General features: G+C 42.3%; 1 protein-coding gene across 1 annotated transcript; it reads right to left on the bottom strand.

Annotated features, from left to right (window-relative positions):
- Positions 1 to 3051: 3051 nt before the first annotated feature.
- On the bottom strand, positions 3052 to 11810 carry LOC141445216 (uncharacterized). The gene is made up of 9 exons (XM_074111001.1): positions 11615 to 11810; positions 10395 to 10871; positions 9624 to 9797; positions 8023 to 8387; positions 7487 to 7659; positions 6452 to 6564; positions 6076 to 6215; positions 3873 to 5220; positions 3052 to 3785 (listed from the first exon to the last, which is right to left on the bottom strand). The coding sequence occupies exons 1-9, from the start codon at positions 11808 to 11810 to the stop codon at positions 3394 to 3396; spliced, it is 3378 nt and encodes a 1125-aa protein (XP_073967102.1). The 3' UTR covers positions 3052 to 3393.
- Positions 11811 to 12194: the final 384 nt, after the last annotated feature.

Here is a 12194-nt window from a genome sequence, read left to right as displayed (position 1 = left end):
ATCAATTGGCCTAGAAGAGTTAAAAAATCGTGTACGCCGTACAATTGCTTTAATTACACCGTAAATTTTTAGAAAAGTTCATTTTCACCATAAACTGTTACGCTAGTAATATTATGGTTTTCACTCAATAGTCAATATGACAATCAGCCATATTGTTTTATTTCTGAAGTAGAAACTGATATTAAATTGGTGGTATATAATTATATTTATCCGTTGCTTAGTACCCATAACACAAGCTTTGCTAAGCTTACTTTGGGACTAGGTCAATTGGTGTGAATTGTCCCGTGATATATTTTTTTTAAACAATTTCTTGGTCGACTATATTTCCTTAAAAAATAAATGTTACATTTATTATTTTAAGACAATTTTATCATTTTATTACAGTTTATTCCCGTAAATAATGAATCTTGAAAAATTTTATCTCTTACAACAAAGTGATCCTATAAGGGTTTCGTTTATTCCTTTTGGGGTACGGAAATCTAAAAATTGAATTAAGAATAATATATTTTCAATAAATAAAATTTAACTCACCAGGATCATTAAATGTTACCAAAACAAAATCTTCGATTTGAGATGCATTGGAGTTCATAACGGTATCAAAAATCGCGTTAGCACCATGTTTTACTTGAGAAATATCATTGCGCATAGAACCTGTATCATCAATAACAAATGTCAAACTACTTTTCAAATCACTCCTTCCTTTTATTTCATTTATCACCAAGCAAAGGAACCCAAGAAATAATATTTGGCACTTCATTTTGTTTCACACATTCCGTCTGTCAGTGCAATGCTGTGACTTATATACTTCAGCTACATTTTAACCTACTATTTGACCTTAGATAAACAGGAGCTTATGATACTCCAGTAAATGTGCTGCGTCATTATAACATATTCCTTCCTGTTTCAACTTGAGAATTCAGTTAATAATATGAATGTGACAGAGAGATGTTTCGCACAAGTAATTTATTAATAAAACAGTTCTGAATATTTGTTTCAGAGAGCCGGGATTCCCTTTATTTCATCAACAAGTGGGTAAATTAATTATTGGATGGGCTTATGATAGGTATAGTCAAGTGCAAAGATATCGACCCGGCCAAAGTTACAATAGTACATTGTGTTGAATTGTGGTGATTAAAAATCGAAGTTCATATCGTACCGTCCCTCTCACTCTCGTATTAAATAATATTAGCGTCAGGAAAACGATATGAACTTCGATTTTCGAATTTCGTGGTAGCCCCCCTGATTGTCACTTTTTTCGAGTCGTCTACCATAGATAATACTAAGAACCGTGTTTAGTTTAGAATTCGAATGGTCTTACGGCCAGATTATTCCAACATGCTAAAAAAATATTTACTAAAATTATTGCAAAACAATTTGATATAAATTTAAATATAAAAATAACGAAGTTTCATGAAGCGTGGCAAATTTTTATGGTGTAAAATTAGGTTATAGCTAAGTTTTAAAGATGTAAATAAAACGTTGGCTGACTTGAAACCTCTTTAGTCTGAAATGACGTACCTACTAACTTTTTAAAACTAAAGTCATAACTCCCTTGGGGAGAAAAACTATACGTAATTCCCGCGGGAACAATTGAGGCCTTTGGTACAGGCATGGAATAACGCCATTGACGAGCAAGTGTGATAAAATGATGTCTAAATCTTTCAGTAGACTCAGAGTGCAGTATAATAATGCGTTTCGTGCTAAACTGCAGCTACTGTGGCGCTGTAGCGCGTCTGGCATGTTTTGTCATGTCCAATAGTGGACGTCCTACGGCTAAAATTATGATGTTGATGACGATGACGAAAACAGCAAGGGCTGCAATGCATACCCTTGCATGACCAATTTATTTGCTGCTTTCTCATACGTTCTCACTTATCTTCGTGACGAGTGTTGTTTAGGGTTACCTAATGATTCGCCGACTATTTTTAGGCAGATTATTGATTGGCAGACAACGTTTCGCCGAGTAACGGTACGCCGATGAATTTGTACGCAGATGTATTGTTTCGCAGACTAACGTTTCGTAACTCAACCTTTAGCAGACTATTTACTTGGCATATGAGTCAGTAAGCCGAACAACTATTCACAGAAATTCGTTTAGCCTATTAATCACTACACATTTTGCACGTTTGGTCGAACAACCTTTCGCTTTTGTAACGGTTGAACTATTATTCAGTGCGCATATCAACTTTTCGCATCTTTTCGTTTCGCATGGGGAATGGCATTCAATACCGCGAATATGTGTGGATTACACTATGGCCTCATTGGCATTTTTACACGCCGTGCTGACCGCGCATTCTTTATGATTTTCTTATGTACCCTCACAAGTTTTAAACGTATAACGCAAGTAATAAACGTATTTTTGACCATCATTTGTATTTATTTTATATTGGAGTCTAAACAAACCAAGTCGCGATGCTAGCAGTTCGGTTCTGGCACTTCGCCGGCCGCTGCCGCGGCACGCTCGCTTCGCTCGCTCGGCTCGTGCGTTGTTGGTCGCAATTCTACCTAACACTCCTCCTCGCTGACGCTCGTCGTCGCACCTAACTACATTTTGATAACAGCTAGCATATTTATATAATAGTCAACTCAGTAAAATCCTACCTGTCGTTTGGCCGATTTTATCTACGCAGATTACGAAACAAAAATCGACTGAACATTAAATCTACTTAACAATATGAATGCCATGTGATAACTCTGCTTATCGTGTTTCGACGAACAGTTGTTCGGTTAACTGAAACAATTACGAAACAAACAATCTACTAAACGTAAATCTGCTTATCGCTATTCTTCCTACCGACTACTCGGCGAAACGAATAATAGGCGTAACGAAATTATACCAAACGTTGCTCAGCCAAAAGTAATAAAAAAAATAATTATGCGCTACCTAGCTATTGCCCGCGACTTCATCTGCGAAGAATTCGTTTATCTCTATCCCGCGGGGACTATGCTGATTTCCCGCAAAGTTAGCCTAAGTTAATTTAGTATAAAGTATCTAGTAATTTTTTTTTTATCTAAGCGTTGTCGGTGTCGGGGGACCGCTAAGGCTCAGCAGAACTAGCGATCGATTGCACAATATTAAAAACAGACACAAGTAAATAACAGATTTTATAATTTGCAAAATAATCAGCACAAACGAATGTCAAGGAACAACAAAACATAGAGTAACATGTCAATATGAAAAACGTACTGTTTAATAAAAACAGCCAGCAAAAACTTTGCGTTTGATAATGAACCTCAACACGCCCTCTCAAATGCAAGGTTTATTGCTTTTCATAAGTTAATCAACGCAGCATAAACAAATAAAATAATTTGTACCTAGTACTACACTTAAGCACATTAAATGATACAACAAGAACAAACTTAAAGTCAACTCGTTGACAAAAAAACTATGGATTAGCAAGGTTTAAGACCTAAGCCATTCAAACATCTATTATGTTTTATGCTAGGCAGTGCTTTTGTCAATACATCTGCCAACATGGATTCCGTAGGTACATGTCCCAACATTATATTATTGTTGTCCTTTAAAACACCCCTAATAAAATGATACTTAATATCAATATGTTTACTTCTACCATGAAAGACGGGGTCCTGCGCAAGAAACATCGCTGATTGACTATCGGTATAAATAGATATAGTTGCATACCCTGGTAACTTCATTTCTGTTAGCAGACTTTGAAGGTATAGACCTTCCTTGAATGCTTCCGCAAGACTGACGTACTCCGCTTCACAACTAGACGTCGCTACTGTCTTCTGTTTTCTAGAGGACCAAGAAATACTAGCTCCTCCTAGAATACAACAATAACCAGAATAAGATTTCCGATCTATTGGGCAACTACCCCAATTTGCATCACAGTATGCTTGAATCGGCTTACCAGTTTTCCTATAATTCAGACCATAGTTCGCCGTGCCCTTGAGATAGCGTAAGACCCTTTTTGCTGCCTTCCAGTGACTCAAATTAGGATTACTTACAAACTGAGCAAGTTTAACAACAGTATTCGTAATGTCAGGCCTTGTTGCTACAGACAAATACATAAGCGAACCAATTAGTTCGCGGTATGGCCATTTTTCTTCGACTTTGTCCTTTTTGGTTTCGCTTGAAAATATATCTGACAATTCACTCGGAGTTTTACAAGAATTGCAGTTAGATAGACAAAATTTTTCCAAAATAGTCTTGACATACCCTTCCTGTGACAACGTAATGCCATTTTCATTTTTTTTAATGTCTATTCCCAAAAAGTATTTAACCTTTCCGTAATCCTTGAGATCGAACTCCTTTTTCAATTCGTCTTTAAATCTGCATATCCGGCCTTCACAGTCTGATGCAATCAGTACATCGTCTACAAAAACAAGGACAAATAAATATTTGCCATCTTGATGTCTCATATACAGACATGGCTCATTAAGAGACTGTTCTAATCCCATCTCTTTTAGTTTCTTGTCAAACCGTATATTCCATTGTCGCCCAGCCTGTTTTAACCCATATAAAGATTTCTTTAGTAGACATGTATCACCTCCAGTTTTCAAACCCTCGAGCATTTCCTTTGCGTTTTTCACTACCACTGGATCTTCGTCATTATCATGTGCCAATTTTAACAAACATTCCTCTAGTAAGCGTGGAATACGCATGTAAATCTGTTCATCCAAGTTTCCATTTAAGTATGCAGTATTGATATCCACTTGATGAATCTCTAAGTCCATTTCTACAGCAATTGCCATCATTAATCGTACTGTTTCTAATCTGGCAACTGGCGCAAATGTTTTCTCATAATCCACTCCAAAACGCTGGCTAAATCCTTGTGCCACTAACCTGGCCTTTTTCTTAGTAGTTTTATCGACGTTTATTTTGGTGGTAAGTACGTATCTACAGCCAACGACATTTGTGTTTGGTGGTGTTTTGACAATAGTCCAGGTGCCCTTTTGTACTAGGCTCCTTATTTCGGACAGTATGGCAGCTTCCCATTCCGAGCGTTCAGAGCTACGTAAAGCGTCGTTCAAAGATATTTCTGAAGCTGCGCCTGCGTAGTCGATGCAATCGCTATACTCTTCTGCTTCTGACTCGCTATTTCTTTCTTCTACTTCAACATAGTTGTAGACCTTCCTCGGTCGTCCTGGGCGACCCGTACGAATTACTTTTGGCCTACCGGATCCTCTTCTTACTACCACTTCACACTCTTGATCTGGATTTAATTCAAGATCTTGTGTTTCTTCTACATTTTCTCTCTATGAAGTCCTTTGCTTCATCCAGTGATTTTGTCGCTGAATCTGTTGATAGCAATTCAGTGAATTTTATGTCTCTAGAGACAATAAATTTTCTCTTCTCAGGTATCCATACTCTAAACCCTTTGGTTGTTTTTGAATATCCGACAAATACTCCTGCGATTCCACGAGCATCGAATTTGCCTAAGTTTGGATTTTTGTCCAGAACATATACTCTTTCTCCAAATCTACGTAGATAGTAGATATTCACCTGTTTTTGACACCACTTTTCATATGGAATATCACCGTTTAAGGCAGAAGTTGGGCAGCGGTTTCTAACGTAACATGCCGTATCAATAGCTTCAGCCCAAAAACTAATACACAAGTCACTATTTAGAAGCATACACCTGGCCATCTCAACCAGCGTACGGTTCATTTTTCCGGCTACTCCATTTTGTTGAGGAGTACGAGGTACGGTTAGTCGTCTCTGTATTCCCTCCTTGCGTAAAAATTCATCAAATTCTATATTGACATACTCCCCACCATTATCTGATTGAAAGTATTTTATTTTTGACCCAGTATATTTCTCCACATAATTTTTGTACAGTTTGAATGCTTCTAAAGCTTTATCTTTGGTCTTCAGAAAATAAACCTCACACCAACGAGTACTGTCGTCAATAAAAGTGATAAAATATTTAGCACCTGATTTTTGATTCGGCATCTCCAATAGGACCTCGACAATAGGTAGGTCCAATGTGGACCTACTATGTCGGAATACACTATACGCAACCGTTCATTACACGGACCATTTGACTCAGTAAATGGTAACATGGTCATTTTTCCTCTAGCACAAATATCACAACTACGCAAAGTGCTTACATTGATCCCACTTGAGTTCACGGCAAGGCCTATTTTTCCTAGCAGTTTAATTACATCTTTGGCATTGAGATGCCCCAAGCGTTCATGCCACAGTTTTAGATCTGTCTTACAGTCTGTTACTGCATTAACAGAATCGCATTCTGGAAAACAATAAAGGTTTCCTCTACGGTGTGCAGTTAGCCTATGTTAGCGCGGAAGGAACGAGAGTCAGGAATTGGAAAACCTGATGCGAGGCACGGAGAAACGAAGGTTTCTATACGGCCTGAGGTGTAGGTATGGAGGAACAGCCACCAGCAAGAGTGGACTGTATTTAATAAAGGGGTTATGGTAGACAATCTACGTTGGCAGTCAGTGGTAGATGGAAGAGCACGCCTACCTTGAGGATCCTTGCGTAGCTCCCAGTGCACGATGTCCAGGGTCCAGGGTCCAGCGTCCAAGGACGGAGCGGACCAGAACAATCCAGTAGGGCGTAGCCCGTTCGTTTCACCACTAAACAGCACCAAATGTTCGTAAAAAGTCTAAAACGGTGGCCACCTCAGCTTCCTTCACCAAGTAGCACTCGCGACGAATCGAGAGGCACCAAAGATGGAACAAAGTCCTGAATTCCAATATTTTACAGCGACAAGATCATGCGCGTGTCGACATTTCTCTCGAACTCCTTCTATCTCCATGTTGGCTGGCGCTCGGCGAGCCGCGTTTAAATCCGCCAATCAGGGCGCGCTCCTGTCGCGCGCGCGATGCGATAGAAGATACGTAGGCGTGCGGGGAGGGAAAAGGACATAGGATATGGTGGTTATACTGACTGCCAACCTAAGCAACTTTTTTTGGAAGTAATAAAATTTGCACGAAAGCAAAAGGCGCATTAAAGCGCGCGAAATTCAAACGTACTTATTTGGCGTTACCATTTCCTCCCCCCGTTAAAGGGTTGCCTTTACAAACATTACATTATAATAAAGGAGCAAACACTCGGCAATTTATGCTTAGCTAACTAAGAATTAAAATTTAAGATCTACATATAGAGTCTGAAACTCCAATAACTTATTACTACTAGCTACCTACGACTAAAATTATTGAGCAAAGGGAGCTGCAGACTTATTGACTAGGTAATGGGCATAATCGAACAACGGGGCGCGTAAAAGTACCCTTAGTGGTCCTAACAGTAACAACACGCGTAGTACCATCCTTCGAGGGATGAACAGCATCCACTATACCCAAAGGCCAAGAAAAAGGTGGTATGTTGTCGGTTATAATGACAACAACTGTACCTATTTGAATAGGCGTGGTTGGTGTTGTCCACTTCGCGCGAGATTGCAATTGATGCAAGTACTCAACTCGCCATCGCTGCCAGAAACTTTTTACAATTTTGTCGAGGAGAGAATATCTCTCTTGCAAATTTAAGTTTTCCACATACGGAGTGGGCAAGGAGAGTAGTGGCGCCGTGTGGAGAAAATGAGCCGGCGTGAGTGCAGCAGGCTCTGCGGGGTCGCTACTCATAGCAGTGAGCGGGCGCGAGTTTACAAGTGCCTCGACCTGGGCTAGCACAGTCAGCAGCTCCTCGTAAGACAATATCTGCTGTCCAACGACCTTGAACAGATGATTCTTAACGAGCTTAACCATACTTTCCCAACTTCCTCCGAAATGGGGAGATGCGGGTGGATTGAATTTCCAATCAATGCGATTTTCCGAAAGTTGGTTTTCAAAGTGGGGTCGGTACTGGTCGAGAAACTTGTAAAGGTCACGTAAGTATGATCGGCAGCCAATGAAATTGGTTCCTTGGTCCGAGTACATACATTGTACTGGACCGCGACGCGATAAAAAACGCTTTAATGCTGACAAGAAATTGACAGTACTCAACTCTGTCGCTATCTCTATATGGAGACAACGTGTCGTGAGGCACGTGAAAATACACAGCCATGCTTTGCGGCTTTTGACGCCTCGTCCACGCACTGGCGTATACTGGATAGGACCAGCGTAGTCGCATCCTGTGTGCGTGAAAGGCTTAACTGCTTGGTTGACGCGGCAATCCGGCAAGTCAGCCATGAGCGGCAAAGAAGGTCGTGGTTTTGCTCTAAAGCAAGTGTTGCAGTTGTGGATGCGATGACGGATTACTCGTCGAGCGGCGAGTATCCAGTACTGACACCTGAGTAAGGACATCAGTAGTTCGGGGCCGGCATGCAAATGCTTCTTGTGATAGTAATCAACTACCATATCCACGACGTGATCGCGACGCGGGAACACAAACGGATGTTTCTGCGCGTAATCAATTTTAGCATTTGTCAGACGGCCGCCAACGCGAATTAAACCGTCCTCGTCTAAAAACGGATGCAGTTTTTGTAATGTGGGAGAACATGGTTCTTTATTTTTCAAATTTTGAATGTCTTGTCTGAAGTGAACATTCTGAAGAGAAATTATAATTTTCTTTTCCGCTACTTCCAAGTCAGATCTGGAAACCGTCGCTCTGCGCGGCAGTAATTTTAAAAAACGGCATACGTAAACCGTGATTCGCAATAGTTTTGACCAAGATGAGGTCCGCTGTGCGAGTGTGTAAAGGGGAGACTCGGCACTATCCGTAGTGACGGCATGTGCTAGTGGCTTTAGTTCAGGTATTTCACCTTCACCGACGGCATCGCGATCGTGTTCTTTTATGGGCCACTCTGTCGGATCATTCAAAACCCATGGCGGTCCCTGGTACCACAGCGGATGGCCTATAAGCTTCGCGGGCGAGAGGCCACGTGATAAACAGTCAGCCGGGTTCTGAACTCCAGCTACGTGGTGGAAGCAATCGGCGGGTACGTTCTCAACTATCTTTACGACGCGATTGGCCACAAACGTTTGCCAGCGGTGAGGAGATGAATTAATCCAGCAAAGAACGATCTTCGAGTCAGTGAAGGCATAGATCTGATTGATTTTATAGCGTGGTTCGAAGTTATCTAACACCGTACGCATGAGCTTCGAGAGCAGAACTGCAGCGCAAAGCTCCAGTCTCGCTACAGAAGCGGTTTTCAGCGGTGCTACTTTTGATTTTGAACACACCAGCTGAACCGTCACGTCAGCTCCATTAGCGACCCTAAGGTACACGACGCCACCGTAAGCACGCTCGCTAGCGTCTCCGAAACCTAAAAGCATCGCGGTGCAACCTTGCACTACCCCGAGATGGCGCGGTATACGAATCTCGTTAAGTCTCGGCAGCTCAGCACAAAACTGGTCCCACAATTCGACAATACGCTGTGGAGGCGTTTCATCCCAGTCACACTTTATCAGCCATAGCTCCTGAATAAGAAGCTTTGCGTACAAAATGGTGGGAGCTACTAAGCCCACGTTGTCCCACAGACGTGCTACGGTTGACAGTATGGCCCTTTTGGTACACGCTGTATCAGGTTCATTGACCTTGAAATAAAAGAAGTCCCCTACTTTATTCCAATGTAGACCGAGGATTTTTTGAGGAACACCTTTATCTATTTCGAGCTCTGTGGACGCTCGGTGCGAAGCAGGGATCTCACGCAACACGCTTTCCGAATTGCACGTCCACTTGACAAGATCAAACTGACCACGTTTGAATAGCTTTATGAGCTCTTTGCTCGCAGCTATAGCCACAGTCTCGTCATTGGTCGCCGAGTCGTCAGCCATAATGCTGAAACAGACGTCATCCATATAGGTAGAGGTAGACGCTATGGTCGCCGCGATAGGGAACTGATCGCCGTCATCCGCGATAAGCTGATGCACTACGCGCAGCGCGTGAAATGGGCTCGACTTCATGCCGAAGCATACTCGGTTAAACTCATAGGTACTCATAGGTTCTTGCGGATGAAATCGGAACAAGATCCGTTGAAAACGGCGATCGGATTCATGCACTCCTATCTGCAAATACATTTGACGACAGTCTGCGGTAAGGGCGATTTTAAATAACCTAAAGTTTAGAAGTATACAAAAAAGATCACCCTGTAGATTCGGGCCCGAATGCAAGACGTCATTGAGAGACATGCCTGTTGTCGTTTTGCAGCTCGAATCTAAAACCATGCGAAATTTCGTGGTATCCTTGTCGCTACGAATAACTACAAGGGTCGGTATAAAATATCCGACACTATTTACGTCAGTCGTTACCTCCGATAAGTATCCCTTATTGACGTATTCGCGAATGATATCGTCAAAGGCGGTACGTAACGCGCTGGATGCCTCCAGCTTTCTTTCGAGGCATAAAAACCTGCGATAGGCGGCGGTATGAGAATCACCCAACTTATACACGTCATCACTAAAAGGCAACGCAACAGTGTACCTACCACTATCATCGCGAGTAGTGGTGGTGCGAAAGTGATGTTCACATTCCAGGTCATCGCGACTGTGAGCGGGCGGAGCGGTAACCTCTTCAAGCTCCCAGAACTTCTTAAGAACTTGGTCCAACGGCGACTCATGGACGACAGCGCAACAAGCAGTTGTGAATTTATATTTATATGGGGCCTGTACTACGGCAGGAACTGAACCCATCATAATATATCCCAATACTGTTTGTATAGCGGGCGGTATGTCGGGTACACTGCTATGTACCATGTTAGGTAGCAACAGGTGCGGAAATATAGATGCGCCGAGTAGCACATCCACCGAGGCGGGCGACGCGAACGACTCATCGGCCAGCGGGAGCGACGATATGTGGGACAACATGGATACGTTCACGGGCACCGTCGGCAGGTTGTCCGTGATACGGTCCACTACGAGCCCCGATACATCAAAACTAGTATTTTCGTTAAATCGCGAATATATCTTAAAGTCAGCCGTGCCTTTAATAGATTTTTCCGCGCCGCCTATACCGCGAACAATCATGCGAGATTTTTTATTGTAGTTCAAACCCAAACGTGTGCAACAATCCTGCGTAATAAAATTACTTTGAGATGCCGAATCTAACAAACATCTAATTATTTGTGATTTGCCACTACTATCGTAGATTAACACTTGAGCGGTAGAGAGCAATATCGTTGTACGTTGTATACATTGCGCGTTTTGTATGGTGACCTTATCAGGAACGTCACTCACATGCGCGGCAATGGACGTGTTACACGACGTTATTGCGTCATTCGGCAATGGCGGCGGGCGAGACTCAATAGCGGGCTGCGCGGGATGTGGCGGCGGCGAGCCGACCGCGGGCCGGGCGACGTTTCATTATGAACTTTATCCCTATGCAATAAGGTGTGATGTTTCTGTTGGCAGTTGCGACACTTTGAGTTTGAACCACAATCACGGCATCGATGTTTCAAACTTAAACAATTAATGCATCCATTATTTTCTTTAACGCATTTGAAACGTTCAACTGGCGTCATAGTACTGAACGTGGGACATTTAAAGAAATGTTCGTGTACGATATTCTGACACAGACACTTAGTAGGTATCGCGCTGGCTACGTAACTCTGAGCGTTAGGCATCTTCGCTTCGCTTCGCTTAAGTTTAGGCGGTTGCGTGTTACTGGAAGATCGCGACGGGCCTGCACTAATGCTAGGCTGCGTATTTTGATACACTCTATACTGACTTTTGATGAAATCAGAAAGATTACCGAACGTCGGCATTTTCACGTCGCGATATTTCATTTCGAACGCGAGGACCGTTTCGTCGTCCAACTTTTTTAAGGCGGTGTGTAATAACATGTAATCCGCCAGATCATTCAGATTAAGATGCTTAATTGCATTCGCGGCCGTGACAAACTTATCCATAAATAGTTGTAAGTTGGACGAAGAAGCGGGGCCAGTCATTTTAAAGTTATTTATTTGGTCTAAATAAGTGGACGCGAGCGTCCGTGTGTCCTGATACCTATCGACCAGACAGCTGACGATCAGCTGATAGTTATCAGCGCACGGCGTTATTCCCGAGAACACAGCCTGGGCCCTTGGCGACAACTTGCCTATTAAATAATACAGTTTGTCGTCATCTGACAGCGATGGGTTGTTATGCACTCTTGACTTAAAACTTGCATAAAATAGAGGCCAATTTCGTATATCACCGTCAAATGACATAAGCTCCAATGGAGGTAAAGCAGGTAATTTAGGCATGATTGGACCGAGTTCTGCCCTCGAAGGTGTTTCGCATTGTTGTATCACACGCTTAATGCGGCAGAACATTTCTTCGAAAGCAATAAT

This window comes from Choristoneura fumiferana, unplaced genomic scaffold, assembly GCF_025370935.1.
Source record: "Choristoneura fumiferana unplaced genomic scaffold, NRCan_CFum_1 Sck3bRy_60;HRSCAF=231_pilon, whole genome shotgun sequence".
Lineage (NCBI taxonomy): Eukaryota > Metazoa > Arthropoda > Insecta > Lepidoptera > Tortricidae > Choristoneura > Choristoneura fumiferana.
This window is presented reverse-complemented; position numbering and strand designations above follow the sequence as displayed.